At 36.4% G+C, this 19,057-nt stretch overlaps 1 protein-coding gene across 2 annotated transcripts in view; it reads left to right on the plus strand.

The window, feature by feature from the left end:
* Positions 1-15,325, plus strand: part of DEPDC1B (DEP domain containing 1B) — a 65,716-nt gene extending 50,391 nt beyond the window's left edge. For both annotated transcript variants that reach the window (XM_072958642.1, XM_072958643.1), the window contains exons 8-11: positions 5,982-6,148; positions 8,294-8,470; positions 12,411-12,596; positions 14,372-15,325. In XM_072958642.1, the coding sequence (XP_072814743.1) occupies positions 5,982-6,148; positions 8,294-8,470; positions 12,411-12,596; positions 14,372-14,533 (692 nt within the window). In that variant the 3' untranslated portion in view covers positions 14,534-15,325. The remainder of the gene's footprint in view (positions 1-5,981; positions 6,149-8,293; positions 8,471-12,410; positions 12,597-14,371) is intronic.
* The last annotated feature ends 3,732 nt before the right edge of the window (positions 15,326-19,057 follow it).

Raw genomic sequence — 19,057 nt, forward strand, 5'->3', positions numbered from 1 at the left:
AGGAAATGTCTAGGTATTCCCGGCTATAACTAAATGCATAAGGTATTTGTAAGTGAGCTAGTAATCACTAGGATAACTGACAAAACTTGGGAAAAAATGTAAGCCCTTCCTCTTACTGTTAAGCGGGATAAATTCCAGCTGGATTAGAGAATTACATTTAAAAAATGCAAATAAAAAATAGTTGATATTTATCTGATGTCAGGGTGGTTGAAGGACTTTCTAAGCATAAAAGCAAAAGAACTCATAAAAATGCAATAGCAGTTTGGGACTCTTCATGTAGGAAAGGCCATCTTCTTGTGCAGGGGTGAATCTATATCTGCCTTTAAGCGATTCACAAAGGCAGCTTGTTTACCTTTCCTTAAAAGCTTCCGGAGAAGTGGTCCCACTTACGATGTCTCTCTTTAGGCAAGGAGTTCTTACCAATTGATTTCTTTTGGCTTAGTATAAACCTTTTCCTTTTTATACCTCTTCTCAGTGAAAACGAAACTGTGATATATATTTTTTATTCCTTTGGTTGTTTGAAAACTACAGTGAACCCTTCCTGAGTCTCTTATTCTCTGACTGAACAGACATGGTCCCATTGGCCTTTCTGGGAACTCCAGGCCCTATCAAATGTCTTCATATTTCACTTCCATTTTGAAGCTCCCACAAGAATAGCTTATCATTCACATTGTATACATTAGTAGAAGGATCAGATCTACTTCGCAGAAATGAATATTTGTGTTCCTAACGATCCGAAAATAGAAATCTGATGTCACCTTTGGAGAATGGGAAGGGGGGTGACAAAAGTAGATGTCACACAAAACACTGAAGAACCTGTGGTCATTATGGCCAAAGTGTCACCTAACGTCTAAAATATACAACATCACACATTTCCATTGATTTTTATTTTATTTATTATTTTCTTAAGAAACAGTTGGATTTGAGTGTTAGGTTATTTATTCACTTATTCTTCCTTGATCCAGCTAAATAACGAAATGTTTCCCTGAGTGAAAAAAAAAAAGTCTCACAGATGAATTGCTTAAATAATTTTCATTATCTTATTCTTATTTCACCGATAGAAACATCACCAAGCTCAGGTAACCTGGTTTGTTGACTTAGTTGCACCCACTCTGATAAATTGCTTTGCCCTTCTGGGCCTGTTTTCTCATTGATAAATGGCAGTATAGCCTGTCATAATTATGGATATGAAAACATGAAACTGAAAGCAATGGTTAACACTTCTTTCCTAGCTTTTTTGTTTTGTTTTGAAAAGTACAAAAAATGGAAACAGTGTGTAAGTTGAAATAGGATAATCATTTGTTGCTATCTAGCCAGTTTTTCTCTCAAATGGTAGGAAGCTTTTTTATGTAACACTGTTTGCGATAGAGCTTTATACTCTATAATTAGGATAAGCACTATTATATTATCTGAAAGGCAAGAAGCAGTTTATCTCTGAAGCCACAGAAGGTCCTTGTCATTTTCTTGAGATGAGGACAATTCAGTATTTTTATGATGTAGAGATTGTAGAAATGATGAAAGATGAAAAAGTTACCCTTTTAGCTTTTGTTTAGCAAAATGAAATGAATCCAAAAAATAAAATAGTTAAAACATTGAAACTCTTTGGTTATAAAATAAGGCTAGAATGCTGCTGATGTCCTTCAGAAGTTCTTAACATAGAACCTTAAAGAAAACCAAGAAGCTCTTTAAACTCAGTAATACTTTTTGATCTTGAGGAATCTCCAAGTACTTGTTGAAGATGTTTCTGGAGTTCAACTGTGGACTGTCACATGTCTTTGAAAGCTAAATTCTCTCGGAATCATTTTTTCCTGAATCCTATAGTGTGCTATTGTCAGTAAGCTTTTAATAAAGGGGGGAAAAAGATCAGGCAATGGTCAGCAATGAAAAAGCTAGGAAATAGAAACAGAGAGCTCAAATTAAACTGTTTTTGAGAATTTAAGTATTCTTACCTGTATTGGAACTGAGGAAAGCTATCTATTAGCACTTCAAGATTCAAAGGCAGAACTAAAAATGAGTCCTGCTATGACATTTGAACAGATTGAAAAATAACATCCTTGGGACTGGATGCCAAGGACTTAGCGTTATAGATGTAGCAGATCTTCTCTTTGATCACATCCATACCATTCCATGGGTCACCCATGTGTTGACGATTTTCAGTTCTTATCTTCATCTCAACTCTGTCTCCTAAACTCAAGACTAGCACATCTGCCTGACTTCAGCTGTATATTCTTGGATGTTCAATATATGAGTGCCTTGGTTCCAATTTAGTGGTCCCCAAGCCATTGTTTCAGAAAGTACGTGTTGGATGTGAATTCTGTGTAGTTAAACAAACAAACAAACCCACAGAATACTGTACAAAATATCAGAGTGCAGTATAGATAATCAGTAGATATTTTTATGAACTATTTGTTTTCAATGCCTATGTAAATTCGTATGTATTATTGTGATAAAAATATATTTCTTAATTTTAGTTGTAGTAAAAATTAAAAAAAAACCTGCTCTAAATTTCATCTCTACCTACCTACATAGTGAGATGATTGTGAGGATTTAATGAATGTGAAGTCTTCTCAGAAAGTATAATATTGCTCAAATATTACTAGTGATAATAGGTAATTGTGAAAGATGCTTATATTACACATGGTTTATCCTTTACATATAATTAAAAATCACATGATTTGTCCTTTGCATTTAGGTAAAAATACCTTTTACCTTTGGTTCATATTTTATAGAGTTATATTTAGTTTTTCATTCCTAATTGTCTTGGAATTAGCATTTTAAAGTGTTTTGAGAGTTTCTTCAGGGATAATCTATGTTCTGTTTTGTTCTTTTTTTTAACTTTTTTTTTATTGAGTTATAGTCATTTTACAATGCTGTGTCGAATTCCAGTGTAGAGCACAATTTTTCAGTTATACATGAACATACGTATATTCATTGTCACATTTTTTTTTTCACTGTGAGTTACCACAAGATCTTGTATATATTTCCCTGTGCTATACAGTGTAATCTTATTTATCTATTCTGTTTTTATAACAAGGAAACTGGCAGTAGTTTTCATTTTGAAACCTGGCTTTCATTTTGAACTCTCAGAAAAATGGTTTTGTGTGCCCTTGTCGTTGTAAAAGACCTAGTTTCAAATTTAGCTACATTGAGAAATTCTCTGTTCTTTTTACTCTCTAATCCTTGACTCAAGTTGAAGAATGCAGAATGATATTTTATTTGACTGTCTGCTTGTTGAGTCTTTGGGCATACTCTTGGAGCCAACATTTCTACTTCTATGAATTCATCCTTAGGAAATAATTGTCCACTTGGTAATATAGCATGGTATTGAGGGAGTACACGCCCTAGTCTGGGTGGGCTCAAATGCCACTCTGCCACTGACTAGCTGTGTGATTTCAGCAAAGGATACAATCTCTTTAAGCTTCACTTTTCTTTATTTGTAAATGGGAATGATAGTTTTGTCTATTTCGTAGAGATTCTTGTAAAGGTTAAATGAGATACCATTACTGCTTAACCCATTATTAGATACATAACAAAATGCTTAATAAGTGTTAGCTGTTTTTTCCCTTTTTTAGGGAGGGCATTATTAGGTTTATTTATTTATTTAGATAAAAATACCTTTTTCTTCCTTCCTTCCTTCCTTCTTACCTTTCCTTCATGGAGGAACTGGAGATTGAACCCAGGACCTTGTGTACGCTAAGCCCAGGGCCTCGTGCATGCTAAACACACATTCTACCACTGAGCTATACCCTCCCCTCTAATGTTAGCTACTTTCATAATCATTATACATTAGGTTTATTGTTATAAATGTTAGCTGCTATTATTAGTTTTAAATTCTAAAGAAGGAAAAATAAGCTCCAAAACCACTATCAAGCTTAAAATTCTCTTCTGCTGCTATAGTGGAAGATCTTCGACTCAGATTCTAAAATATTTTGTGAAATCCACGTGCTTTTACAAGTGGTAGAAATCAGTCTGCTCCCATCAAGATAATAGCACGGAAGTGCTGCAAATCTCTATTTCCTGTAAACATAGCTTCTATTTTACTTGCAATCTCTTCTTCTAGTTTTATTTGGGATGTTTAATGATGTGATAAGCCAGAGCACAGTTAAGTATCCTCATGGCCTGATTTCCCCGCTTGTCTGCAGCATCTGTGGTTCTAATACCAATGGAATTGTAGCATTGTGACTTTTTATACTATTGCCTCTTTAAACGTTCAAAAACATGAAAACAGAATGATTTATATTCACTTGCAAATTTTCTAAGTTTTCTACCAATTACTAGTTTTATGACTTCAAATTGCAGCCTTGATGTAGTTGAAAAATGCTATTAGTTTATATCCTACGTTCAGTCTCTTTAAAAATATATATTTATTTAATGGTCACTAGATTTTTAAGAGTTTTTTTGGATTCCTGGACATTTTGCCAAAGGGTTACTTTAGATATAATACAATGATGATAGGTGGCTGATGGATGAACTTCCTAAACAAAATCCAAAATTAAAATGGTTTTCATCTAGAACACATATTGTAGCCAAGAAAAGTATGCCTATGAGTGTTAATATGTATACAGAGTATGGTATTAAGTAGAGAGTGTAATCTTTTAATTGATAATTAATAATTACTGACCATTTACTTTTAATACCAAATTAAAACCAAGTAGGTTTTATTGAGAGAAGATTGCTAATTTCGTGTTGTTAATTATGTATGTAATGGATTCATAGGTTTGAATCTCAGCTAAAAGAAAAGTCAAAGTCTTTTAACTACTTTGGGCTTTGGTTTCTTTGTCTATAAAATGGAGCAGTATTTCCTATTCTATAGGATAGTCAAAATGATTAAATGTGAACAGACAGAATTGTTTAATATATAGTAATGGGCCAAGAAGGCACTTGGTAATGTTCAGACTTCCAAGTTGGGGTGGGGGGCAGGATTTTCAAAATCTCATTTGATTCATAAGCAAACAAAATAGTGATATTACTGATCTAAGTCTTTTCAGTCACTCGTGACATTTATTTAGCGTCTGTAGTGTTCCAGGCACCAGAGCAGGAAATAAAAAGTATATGCTTGCCAAAATCAAGATTTGCAGTATATAAAATCTTCCTGTGTGAATTATGTATTTTTATATTTCCAAGATCTAGCATTGTTCCTGGCATATGCCACTAAATATTTACTGAATGTTAAAGATAATTTTTGTCCCCAAGTCAGAGACTAGTTGGAACTTGAAAGGGTTGGATATGGACCAATAAATGGATGAAAGCAGTTTCATCCATTTAGGAAGCTTGAAGATGGTTGTACCCAGAGACAAATATAGTCGAAGAGAGCACAGTATTAGAATAGCCAAGTCATACTGGGTGGGGAGGGAGGTCGTGTAACATGACTGAATCAGCACACTTAGCCAAAAAAAAAAAAAATAGCTTAAGTGAGAGGAACGGTTATTTGACAGGTGTTATTTAGAAAGGAGAACCATTTGGCAGTGAAATGACTCTTAAGAGCATTAGTCTTGTTATTTAGAGAGTCATGAGAGTCATGACTATGAGGTCATGCAAGGCAGTGACCCTGCTCATCCCGAGGGAATAGTACAAAGGGGAGACTTCAGGGCAGCGATGGCACATTCGTGTTCACGCTCTTGCTCTCTTGCTCTCTTGGACCTGTTAACACTGTGAGTGCTGACGGTTAAGTTGGACTGAACCTGACAGTTCTTGGTTCACTGGGAAAGAATGCTATGAAAATTTATTCATATCTGTCAAGGGTATGGGAGGGGGAAATGGCTGTAGTTCTTTTATATAATTGCCATCCCTAGTTGATGGTTTGTATTTCCTGTCACTTTGTGAGTGACAGTGGATCTATAAGCAGTTGGCCCAGTATGGTTGAACATATGAATATGCTTTATATGACTTTAGAAGTATATATTTTGTAAAAATATGAACATAAAACAGTCAAGTAGGCTATAGGTTTTAAAAGGTTAAAATCTTTTTTTTTCCTAAATCAGGTTTGTTACAGAAAGAGAACATGGCCATTGAAGCATTTCAGATTTGCTGCCTCCTCCTGCCCCCTGAAAATAGGAGAAAGTTACAGCTGTTGATGAGGATGATGGCAAGGATCTGCTTAAATAAGGAGATGCCACCACTCTGTGATGGCGTTGGCACCCGAACACTGGTAGGTTGATTTCTAACACCTAACAGGACTTGAGTTTTGGGGGTAAAATTCACTTGAGTAAAGTTTACTAGCATGGCAACCAGAGGAAGGTACAAGGCAGGCTTACTTAAAGAGCCACCCAGACTGGTATTGTGCTTTTGGTCTTAGTGACTTAAAGAACATAGTGAAAAGCGAAGAGTGAGTCAGGGTGGACTCTGAGAGTAGAGGTATCTGCTGCTTCCTGCTCACTGTCCATGCAAAGAGAAGAAAGTGTGGGCAGAAAGGGAAACTGGGCTCCCAAGAAACAGCATTCTCTCCTCCAGGACAAAAAGGATGGCCCAGCCTTGGTGACTATAACCAGTAGGAGAGATGCTGTATATATCATGGATTAGAGAGGGGAAAAGTGAAATATAGCGTTGGACCAGACAACTTGGAAGGAGAGAGAGAACTTTTGTTTCTCGGAGTGTGATCTGAGGGTCCGTGAGTGAGGATATTTCTGAATATATTCTCAATTTTGCTTAAAAATCTAGGCTGATTTTGAATTCTACTTTGTCATGTCAGCAAGTGTTTTAAAATAGGGTTTATGTTTAATGTTACTTACTAGCAAAATTTCTTAATTTTCCTAAAAAAAAAAATCTTAGAGCAAAGCTGATATTTCATTGGGATGTACATCCTTTCCATATGCTGGTGAACCACGGTGTATGCCTAAGAGTCCACTGGCCGCTTTTAGAGGTGTGGCGTAAGATCAGAGGACCAATCAGTGCCCGGTAGAGTGATCTTGACCTTTTTTTGGGGTGGGTGGATAGGTAGCGGGGCTAATGGGCCTTTTTGAAAAGCTGAAGAAAACTTGGCACATGTTCCCCAGAAGAATGCATTTATAAAGTTGTGCATACAATTTCAAGGCAATCACAGATCTCTTGGGGTCCATAAGTCTCCAGAAAAGAGTCTTTATGTGTTTATGTGTCTTTCTCTCTACGTATATGTGAGTGAAGATAAAGTATCATCTGCAGTATGCTGATGAAATGAAGTCTTATTAAACAGAATTACATGATATCATACTTGAAGGGTTTTTTTTTAAATTGAAGTATAGTTGATATACAATACTACGTAAGTTGTAGGTGTACAATATAGTAATCCACAACTTTTAAAGGCTATACTTAATTTATAGTTACTATAAACGTGGGCTATATTCCCTGTGCTGTGCAATATATCCTTGTAGCTTATTTGATATCCTTGTACCTCTTAATCATGGGGGTACTTCCCATCCCCTTTGCTTTCCCCGCTCATAGCTACTAGTTTGTTCTCTATATTTGTGAGACTGTTTCTTTTTTGTTATATTCACTAGTTTCTTATATTTTTTAGATTCCACATATAAGTGATATCATATAGTATTTGTCTTTCTCTGCCTGACTTATTTTATTTAAGTGCTTTTAAGTTTTGAAATAAGATATCATCAATAAAATCAATTGGAAAAGGAAAAAAAAAAGTCCATTCAAAGGACAGTATTAAGAATGGAGTGGAAAAAAAAAGAATGGAGTAGCTAAAATGAACTCTATGGAAGCGACTGCTGTAATAATATTTTTTATATTTCATCACTTAGTACACTTCTTGTGGTGTCTCATGGTTTTTTGTTCAAAGGTGTTTGTCAAATGTACATACAAAATCCTACAGAAAACAATAGTTAACTAGGAAAAACTATGATGGTTGAAGCATGCAGACTGTACTAACAGATTTTTTTTTCAAAAAAAAAAAGAATAATGAACTTAGGATATTGTTAGACTAAATGGCTGTAAAGTACTTTGAACTTAAAAGTACTGCATGATTGAAGTTGTGCTGGTGATAATAATTTTCAGAATTTGTTTAAATATGTATTTAAAACCGTCTACAACAGGGGGTGCCTTTAAAAACCTCTCAGACAGCATCTCTGGTAAGTCTCGGAGAGATGACATGCACATTTTGTTCATGCTGGTTGATGAGAAAATCAGCCCATCTGAAATGACCAGGTGTGGTCAGGAGCCAGGTAAGATGTGCGCCCTGTGCTGTGGGCCATTTCTCACTGACTAGTCACATTTGCTTTTTGCAAATCAGATTTCAGGCAGTTCAGAATAGGGAAAAAACTTTACGTGTGTTTATTTAAAAATTCAACCCCCCTCTTTTTTTTTTAAGATGGTTCAGACATTTTCCCGTTGCATCTTGTGTTCCAAGGGTGAGGTGGACTTGGATGACTTATTAGCTGCTAGGCTGGTGACATTTCTGATGGACAATTTTGAGGAGATTCTGAAAGTCCCTTTGGCCTTGCAGACCTCCATAGAGGAGCGTGTAGCCCATCTACGAAGAGTCCAGGTAAAGGAAGAGATATTATCCGTCCTATACAATTGCTGGCAGAAAGTCCTGTCAGTTTGCTAGCGTTCTTGGGACTTTTTGTTACAAGTATTAAGTGAATTAATACGTACAAAGTGCTTACAACAGGGCTTGGCACATAGTAAGAACCACATGAGTTTATTATTATCTTTGAAAATTTATGGAATGGCCACTAGGTTTTGTTGTGTCAGCTAACGCTACGGACTTTTGATTGTTCAGAATCTACATATACTTCCTGATGGAAAGGATTTAAATGCAGTAATGTTTTGATTCATAATAGCCCTGCGACTTAGATACATTTTTTGGGTAAGAAGGCTGAGGCCCAGAGAACTTGAGTAATTTGTCCAAGGTCACAGAGCCAGCATTCAAACTGATGTGGTCATTCTCCAGAATTAGTGCTCTTAACTACCTTGCCAGACTGCATTACTGTAAAACATGGTGTTGTAGGGCACGGCTTTAGAGCCGTAAGGATCTGGGCCAAACTCCTGGCTCCGCTCTTTCATGGTTGTATGGCTCTGGGCAAGTCCTTTAACCCCTCTGGATTTTAGTTTCTCTAAGTGTTAAAATGGGCCATACCTATTCTGTGAAGAGTTGTGAAGAGCAGAATACTACATTGTAAAATTGCTAGCATAAATATCTGGCATATGGCAGATGCTTTTTGAAAGGTAGCTATTTTTATTGTTGTTGTTATTGTTTTTTTAACTTTTTTTATTGATTTATAATCATTTTACAATGTTGTGTCAAATTCCAGTGTAGAGCACAATTTTTCAGTTATACATGAACATATATATATTCATTGTCACATTCCTGTCTCTGTGAGCTACCATAAGATCTTGTATATATTTCCCTGTGCTATACAGTATAATCTTTTTTATCTATTCTACAATTTTGAAATCCCAGTCTATCTCTTCCTACCCCCACCCCCTTGGCAACCACAAGTCTGTATTCTGTGTCTATGAGTCTATTTCTGTTCTGTATTTATGCTTTGTTTGTTTGTTTGTTTTTTTAGATTCCACATATGAGCGATCTCATATGGTATCTTTCTTTCTCTTTCTGGCTTACTTCACTTAGAATGTTGTTGTTATTGTTATATTAAAGTGATGCAAAAGAAATGTGATGCATTACTATCATGTGAGCCCCAAAGTGGTGTTTGTATGTCAGCCTGTGGGAGCAGTGGGAGCAGAAATTTTTGGTAAAGGCAGGCAGAAGCTCTGTTTGGCTCCTTTGAATGATTGGACCTCTTTTCCCTTTTTTTTTTTTTTTTTTTTGAGTGGCTCACACATTTTTTGAGGCTCCACAATTAAGGACCAATGAACTACTACCTCTTAAAGTATTAAAGTGAATAACTGTTCAGCTGCTTTCAGTGTACAATTTCCAAGTTAAAATAAATTTTTTCTTCCTAACTTTTGATAATTATTAACCTAATACATTAAAGGAATTTGGAAAATATAGAAAATAACACACCAGAAAATATCAGAGTAACACCAAATGTTCAGTTGGTGTCATTGTCTTTTAGCTGTTTTTCTGTTTCCCTCTCTGCCTCCTCCTCTCTCCCACCCTTGTTCCCTCCCTGCCTCCTTTCCTTCCTTCCCTTCTTCTTTTGTTTCTCTTTTATAACTTTCTTTTTCTTAACAACACAACAAGAAAAATTTCCCACATCATTAAATATTCTTGATTGACACAGAATGGCCACGAGCATTCTGGAGCTAAATGGTGTTTGAATTTCTGACGTGCCCTTTATTTCTGTGTGACTTTGGCCTGTTATGTAACGTCTCTCTGCTTTAGCACCTGCCCCAGCGTTTCCTTTCTCATCTGTACAATGGGCTAAAAATAGTTAATACTTACCTCCTAGGGCTATTTTGGGGATTGAATGTCAAGTGCTTAGAATAGTGTTTATCATGTAGTCAGCCCTCATCTGGTAGCCACTGTTGTTATTCTCATCATCATTGTTATATTATTCCACAATATCAGTATTATTGGTAACATAATATTTCATAATATGGATATACCATTATTTATATAAATAGGTTTTTTGGTTGATATTTAGATTATTTCTGTTTTTTAAAATTATTTTGCAGGCATTAAAACAGTAAATATTTTTTATAGTTTTTTTTTTGGTTGATCTGTGATTATTTTCTAAGAATAAATTCTTAGGAGTGGCATTGCGTGTTCAAAGACCACAAATGTATGCTAAGCATTGATTGCATATTGTCATATTTCCCTTTAGAGTGATTGTCCTAATTTACATTCCCACCAGTCGTATCAGAAAGTGTTCATTTCTTTACACTTTTGCCTCCTTTGATATTACTACTGACATACATACCTTCGCCATACTAATGAGTGAGAAGTATAATCTTACTGCTGTTTTGGTTTACTCTCCCACCTTCCCCTGATATTTTTATAAGCCAAACTTAAAAAATAAAAACATAAAAAAGAAAAGAAATAATTCACTGAATCTTGGCAAGGAAGTGCTGGCCATAACTCCGTCACCCTGCATCCTTGCTGGGTTTATGTATGCATGTAGCAGGAGCGTAGCCCCGTGAGCCCTTCTCTGGCGGCTGAAGAGCAGAAGGCTGAGCGATGATGATTAATTCAACTACAGGGTCACTGATCCTATGCTGGGGAACTGCAAGGGCTCTGGTAAAATCAGTAACTACCCCATTGTCTGGTTACGTTTTCTCTTAGAAGTACATACTCGGTAGAATTGCCAAACAGTTCTTTGTTTTAGCGCTCAGAGCTTTTAGATCTCTGTTCTGTCACACAGGCCACTCAGCACCCCCTCCCTCCCGTATATGACATTTGGGGTGTCTCCTCTCTGAAAACCAAGTGTTACTTGGACTGTCCTAGTGAATTGTCTGGGGCAGGTTCAGGGCTGACCCTGGCATAGATGAACAGTGAGGTCAGCCTGGTTTTCGACACCAATCTTTTATTGACCTTGTCTGCAGCCCTCTTCCTCGTATGCCTTTTAATCATAGGTATCTAGTGTTTTTCTTGTGTCCCAGGCTTCGAGCTGTCACATTTTACCTGGGCCTCACCCTTTATTCTGGCCCTTTTCTGCTTTTTTCAGACTTCTTGCTTCAAATAAGAAAGGAAGTGTCCTGTGTATGCCCCTTTTCCTTATGGTTCTGGTCTGTCTCTCTTAGGTTGTCTCTACTTGATCTGGTAAACTTGAGGCATGGAATGTCCTTCATGTTAATAACCCTTCTTGGCAATGTATTTATTTTTAACTGTGGATTCAGGAAAAAAAAATCTGAAACCAAAGACATGAATGTAACAGTAGAAATTTTATCCACTGCAAGAGAACAGTAGGTGCTCTGTTTTTGAGAAGATGAACCTCTTGGACTCTGAAATTAAATATTTTTAGTGGATGCTTTCATTTACAGATCTTGGTATTTTTTCCTTCCCATTTCTCCAGTCTGCCTTTTGCCCTGTGCAGTATCTGCACATTTATTTTCACATGTTTCACATCATTACCCAGTTTAGAGATGGGTTCAGTAAGTACTTCTCTCCACATAACAAGATGAGTTAAATTTGTGCCTCGGTCCATCCCCCAGGGAGGGAAGGTCAGATCCTGCAGATGTGAGAAGAACCCAGAGAGTTCATATTGTGTGTTTTGAATTGTTTTAGCCCACATGTTTAGTTTATGTCTAAATTTTAGCTCTGATTAGAAGAGGGTACAAAGTTTTTTGCTAATTGAAATGGCTCTTGGGTTAAAAGGGTAAAAATTCATATTTAAAATTGCAGCTTTATGTGATTTTTTTTAACCTGAAGTTATTGAAGCACTTTTACTTTTCAATGTAGAGTTTTTCCCAAATTGAGGAACGTCATAGCATCCCTAAGAGGAGATACGCTCTACTTGACCTGAACTAATTTTAGGGATTTATTTGAAAATGCACTTTCACTAATAATCCCTTTGCCTCAGATAAAATACCCAGGAGCTGACATGGACATCACTCCGTCTGCTCCATCATTTTGCCGTCAAATTAGCCCAGAGGAATTTGAATACCAGAGAGCCTACGGCTCTCAGGAACCTCTAGCAGCCTTGTTGGAGGAAGTCGTAACAGATGCCAAACTCTCCAGCAAAGAAAAGAAGAAAAAATTGAAGCAGGTAAAAAGGATATTCTTTATAAGTCATTTCTGCTCCCTACCGTTCTTACGTTGCCTTTTTTTTTTTTTTTTTTTTTTTTTACTTTTTACTCTCTGTTTCAAGAGATTTCATTCGAAACTCATCTGAGACACAGCAGTTTTGAAAGTACATTATTCAATTCGTGTATTAACAACTGACCATTGTGGTCAGTTTTCGAGGTCTTTATTCTCCAGTGTGGATCTTTCACCATTATTGAACTCTTCCTTTGTGGAGCTATTCTCTCATATTTGTCCTTGGTTTTGATAAGTGGTATGATGTGAGTTAGTGGAGCAATTACTTTAAATTCAGAGAAGCTATCGAAATGTTACGGAAATGACAGGCCAGCCAAGAAACAAGCACCACTCGGAGGGTTGGAGTACTCAGATGTATTACGCCAGCGGGCTCAGAGGGGCTTCTGCTCCGAAGCTCTGAGCACCTTCAAGACGTGCACATGAGGTTTTATAGGGTTAATTACAAGTATGGGCTACTAGCCAATAAGGCTCAAACAACAAAAAGCAAGGAATCAGTACACTGAAGCTTATCAATTTGGAACAGATCACGTTACTGACACTTGATGAGCTTGGATTTACGAGTTAGCTTGTTAGCCCAGTAAACTGACAATAACTTTAGATTTACAAATTAGCCCGGCAGAACTTATATCAGTAAACCGACACTTATTACACTTAGATTTGTGACTTAGCTCGTTAGCCCAATAGACTGACACTAAACTTCAGATTTATGAGTTAGCCCAGCAGAACTCAGATCACTAATCCGACACTTGTTGCACTTACATTTGTGACTTAGCTTGTTAGCCCAGCTGGGCTTTTCCTTCACAAAATGAGGACAGTTTCTTTTGATTTTTTTTTTGAAAGGCAAATCAGACTGAATCCAAGTGTAAAATGTGTAGAATTTAAAAGCCTTTGGTTTTAGATAGCCAATTTCAAATTGGTATCTTGCCTCAAGCACCACTAAAAGTTTTTAGTTCCTGGTAGGCAACTGGGCTTAGGAATTCAGATAATAGTTTTCAACTCAGAATGCGTTTGTTTATCTTGACCATTTTTGAAGTATTGATTCAAGAGCAAGTGAATGGTTTCTATTTTTAAAGACTGAATCCTGCCTACCTTGATTTATGATCCCTCCATATATGCAAGATTACACACAGAGCCTGAGAGGTCTAGACTCCCAATTGTATTTTTCTCAGAGTAATTCTGGAGAAAAGTTCAGTGGTGAGGATCACAGGAAAAAAAAACTGCTTCTTTGTAAGCTTTGCATAAGGTAGTGCATGTGAGAATGTTTTCTCTTCCACGTGGATAGAAGCAGGTAGGGCTGAGTTGGAGAAGCAGGGAGTTGTAGAAATGCAGTTAGGCCCAAATTTTCTTTAACTGTGTAAAGTACAAGTCAGACTCCCTTGTGCATATTTAAGAAGTGAGTTCTATTTATAGTTGGCAGGGGAGAAATTTTAAGCGATGTGACTCAAATGAGAGGTTTATTTGAAGATTAGATCAAATTAAAGCTGAATTAGAGCTATAGAAAGTGGAATCAAATGAGTTAAGAAAAAGAAATGGATTTGTGTTGCAGTGAATTTGTGATGTTTTCTTCTTATTCTCTTTTCTGATGGAAAGCAGTAAACATTAAAACAAAACAGAAATAGGAAAGCTTTGGAACAGAAATTCTTATTTGAAAATTAGAATGCCCAATTTTATTGGCTCTTATCTGTTTTTTTGACCCTTCTTGGATTTTTAAATTTTATTTTTTAGTTTCAAAAATCCTATCCTGAAGTCTACCAAGAACGATTTCCTACACCAGAGAGTGAAGCGCTTCTGTTTCCTGAAAAACCAAAACCGAAACCACAGCTGCTAATGTGGGCACTAAAAAACCCCTTTCAGCCATTTCAAAGAACTAGAAGTTTCCGGATGTAATACTTCTGCGGCTGTTAGAGACCTCGGTCGTTCCTGTTGTTGCGCGTAAACAGTGATGAGAGGACTATGGTTGTGGAAGAAAGTGGAGCATAAAATACAGATTACCGAATTACAGAGATTACCTGACTTCAAAAAATATCGAGCCATTATAAATATTTTCACAATACTCAGTGCTACTTTTAAAGGGTGCAAATCAATTAAAAATAATGAGACAGATATACAGTGGTGATTTGTTGGTTCTCATGCTGTTTATAAAATATTTGTGTGTGTGCATTCTAGTTACTGATGTCTTTGCAATTACCAAGACTTAAAAATAGTGTATATACTTGAATAAGAAAGACACTGGGTGCTGTTACTGTGATGCTATTGGCTTAATAGCCCATTGTGATTTTCTCCTGTGTAAATCGTTTTTCATCACTGCACAAAGATTCTTAATGTTATATATTACCATGGCTATTTCTTTTATTGTGGATTTGTTGGATGCTGTGACCGATTTTACTAAAGCTGGTTCTTTTATGACATATATGTTGTTAGTTGGTGCTTACTTATAAGTGAACTTGATTTTCACCTGCCTGTGGTATAATTTCAGTCTTGGCTAAAGATGGAAAATTGAACTAGATAAATTCTTTTGGTACCTTTAGCCCTGTGATTCTAAGTCAAATCTTTTGTTGTTTCATGAAAAACACAAATGGGTTAAGGGAGAGTGCTTCCTTTATAAATATATTTTCCCCAGCTTCCTCACTCTTTTGAAAGTAAATGGAATGTAAATAAATACCATTTTTTAAGACTGTACATGGTGTTTCTTTTTTGACATTTATTTAGGTCACTTAGAGAGCATCCTCAAGTGCTAAACGTCATTGCCTTGGCCTGTGTTCTCAGTGTTCTCATATCAATCATTTATTTTTATGATAAAATAAGAAGTGAGATTTGGGTTTTTGTACTGGACTTTAGGAGGTACTTTGCCCATGTCTTTCGCTTTGCTTTGCCCTCTTGCAAATAATGGTCCACTTAAATTATGGAGCAGCTGGAAGGCTTCTGAGAGTGATTACCCAAAAAGCTAAGAGCAACACTCACTCATTGGCTTGCTCTGCCCTTGGGACTGATTTTTCCTTGCACTTGAGATCTGCCCCTGCTCTTTTGTAGCAGAATGCCTCCTGCAATTGAGTCTGATTTTTGCTTCCTCAAAGATGAAATGAAGTATTCCTATTGGTTTGGGTACCACCTTATCTTGCAAATATAGAAAGTAATCGGAGATTTTTATTTCAGGACTTATTCTCAGCCTTGGAATTGTATTTAGAGCAAGGAATCAGTCTGCTTTCTGCTCTGTTTGTTGCCCAAGGTAGAATTTACTTCCCAGAGTCTCATTTTCTATTGCTTATTTTTGGACATAGATGTTAATTTTTTTCTTTATTTTTTTCTCTCTAAGTTTCCTTTTTTAAGCATAGCATATTTATGGAGATATAAAACATAACCAACTACATGTGAAGTTGAGGAGTGGTTCATACCAATTTTTCAAAGTGGCTGTGCCAGTTAACAGCCCACCAGCAGTGTAAAGAGTTCCTTTTGCTTAGCACCCTCACCAAAACTCGTTATTGTCAGAGTTTGAATTGTCAGTGTGGTGCATGTATCTCATTATGGTTTTACTTTGCATTATTAATATGGCTGAAGACTTTCCCCACTTTTTTTTTTAACTTTTGTTCAAATCTTAATACCCACTTGTCAAGACACACACAGAGTTCAGATTTTTATTTTGCTTGTGTTGAACCTATAAATCTATTTGGAGAGAATTGCTGTTTTTACAATATTAAGTCTTCTAGTCCTTGAAGATGGTTTATCCTTCCATTTATTTAGAAGAAATGAGAAAAAATGTAAATTTCTCTGTAAAGTTTTGTAAATCTTTTATTAAATCTTAAATTTGTTTCCAGGTATTTGATACTTAAAAAAAATGTCACTATCAAAAATTTCAAATACATGAGAAAGTAAAGATAATAGTGCCCACTGCTGGCTTCACTAGTTATTCAACTGATAAATACCTTGATGTTTGATCCTATTGTAAATGGGGTTATTTTTAAATTTCCATTTTCTGTTTGTTGCTTATCCATAGTATAAGCTGGTTTTTTTGTGCGCTGATTTTTATACAACCTTGCTAGACTTTCCCATTCATTCTAAAAATCTTGTTTTATTCTTCTGGGTTTTCTCCATTCACCACGTAATAAGCAAATGATGACACTTTTTGTTTTTCATTTCTAGGGTTGACAGCATCAATAATGTCCCCAGTGATCCCTGCCTCTTGGTATTTATGCCTTGTGTAATCTCCTCTCCTTGAGTGTGGCTTGGATCTCGTGACACACTTCTAACAAAAAGAATATGGCAAAAGGGATGGGAGGGGCTACCGCCTTTGAGGTTAGATTCCAAAGACTCTGGCTTCCATCTTGCTTGCCCTATCTCTCTCCCTCTCTCCTTGGCTTGCTCTGAAGGAGGCCAGCTGCCCTCTTGTGAACTGCTCCATGGAGAGGCCCATCAGACAAGGAACTGACACCTCTGCCGAATAGCCAGCGAGGCCGTGAGGTCTGCCAACAGCTGCATGAGGGATCTCGGGAGTGGAGCTTCTGAAGCCAACAGCCACGTGAGGGATGTTCCAAGCGGATTCTCCCTTAGTCTACCCTGGAGATGGAGGCAGCCTCAGCTGACACCTTGACTGCAGCCTGCCAGACCTCATTAAAGCTGTGCCTGGATTCTGGTCTCATGGAAAGTATGAGGTAATCATATTTGTTGTTTTAAGCCATTTAATTCTGGGGTAATTTTTTATAAAGCAATAGATTCAATACACTTTGTTCTTCCCATTTCCTCTCTCCCTCCCTGCCTCCCTCCCCACCTCCCCCCCCTTTTTTTTTAACCATTGTGAAATGTCACTCTTTATCTCTACTGATGCATTTGCTTCCAATCTTTCTGTGTTCTTATATTTTAGTTTTGTTTGTTATAAACAACATATAGTTGGATTATTTATTTATTTTGAATTTTTTTAAAAAAACGCAGTTCTGCTCATTGAGAGCTCATTACGTATTAGGCAATATGTTGAGCATTTTATACATGTGATCTCATTTAGTCTTTATGATAACCCTTATGATGTCGGCATCACAAATCTCATTTTACAGAAACAAAATTAAGTGTAAACATACACATTCTCAGGTTTTCTCACGCATCACCTCCTGGGGGAATGCATCCATTTTGGGGACTACCACTCTAGACATTTCCTAATGCTTCCTTTATCTGTACCAAGAGATCCTTTATTTTACTTTTTACTTTTTATTTTAAAAACTTTTGGCTTTAACTTTTATTTAATTTTTTATTTTTATTGAATGAAAGATCTTTAGATTCTATAGTGCTTTACAGTTTTCAAAAAGTTTCACAGACATGATTTCATATAATCCCATAACCCTCTTCTCCCCCTCCCCCTATATTGCCCCTCCTCCCTTCCCTCTCCTATTTGGTAACCATTACTTTGTTCTCTGTATCTGTGAGTCTGCTTTTTTGTTATATTCACTAGTTTGTTGTATTTTTTAGATTCTATACATAAGTGATATACAGTATTTGTCATTCTCTGTTTGACTTACTTTGCTTAGCATCATGCCTTCCAACTCCACCCATATTGCTGCAAATGGCAAAATTTCATTCTTTTTTTGTGGCTGAGTAGTATTTTATGATATACGTACCACATCTTCTTTATCCATTCATCTGTTGATGGACACTAGGTTGCTTCTATACCTTGGCAATTATAAACAATGTGGTTGTGAACATTGAGGTGCATGTATCTTTTTGAATTAGCACTCTTATTATTATTTTTTTGGACACATACTCAGGAGTGGAGTTGCTGGATCATATGGTAGTTCTATTTTTAGTTTTTTGAGAAACCTCCATAATGTTTTCCACAGTGGCTGCACCAATTTACATTCCCACCAATGGTGTACTAGGATTCCCTCTTCTCCACATTGTCACTGACGTTTGTTATTTGTGTTCTTTTTGATGATAGCCATTCTGATGGGTGTGATGTGATATCTCATTGGAGTTTTGATTTGCATTTCCCTGGTGATTAGTAATGTTGAGCTTCTTTTCAGGTGACGATTGGACATCTACATTTCCTCTTTGGAAAAATGTGTATTCATTTCTCTAGTCAGTTTTAAATTGGATTGTTTGTTTTTTTGATGTTGAGTTGTATGAGCTGTTTATATATGTTGGATATTAATCCCTTATCGGTCATATCATTTGCAAATATTTTCTCCCATTCAGCAGTTTTTTCCCTTTTGCCAATGGTTTCTTTTGCTGTGCAAAAGCTTTTAAGTTTAATTAGGTCCCATTTGTTTATTTTTGCTTTTATTTCCTTTGCTTTAGGAGACAAGTCCAAAAAAATATTGCTGTGATTTATGTCAAAGAGTGTCCTGTCTATGTTTTCTTCTTGGGGTTTTATAGGCTTGTGTCTTACATTTAGATCTTTAATTCATTTTGAGTTTATTTTTATCTATGGTA

This window comes from Vicugna pacos, chromosome 3, assembly GCF_048564905.1.
Source record: "Vicugna pacos chromosome 3, VicPac4, whole genome shotgun sequence".
Classification (NCBI taxonomy): domain Eukaryota; kingdom Metazoa; phylum Chordata; class Mammalia; order Artiodactyla; family Camelidae; genus Vicugna; species Vicugna pacos.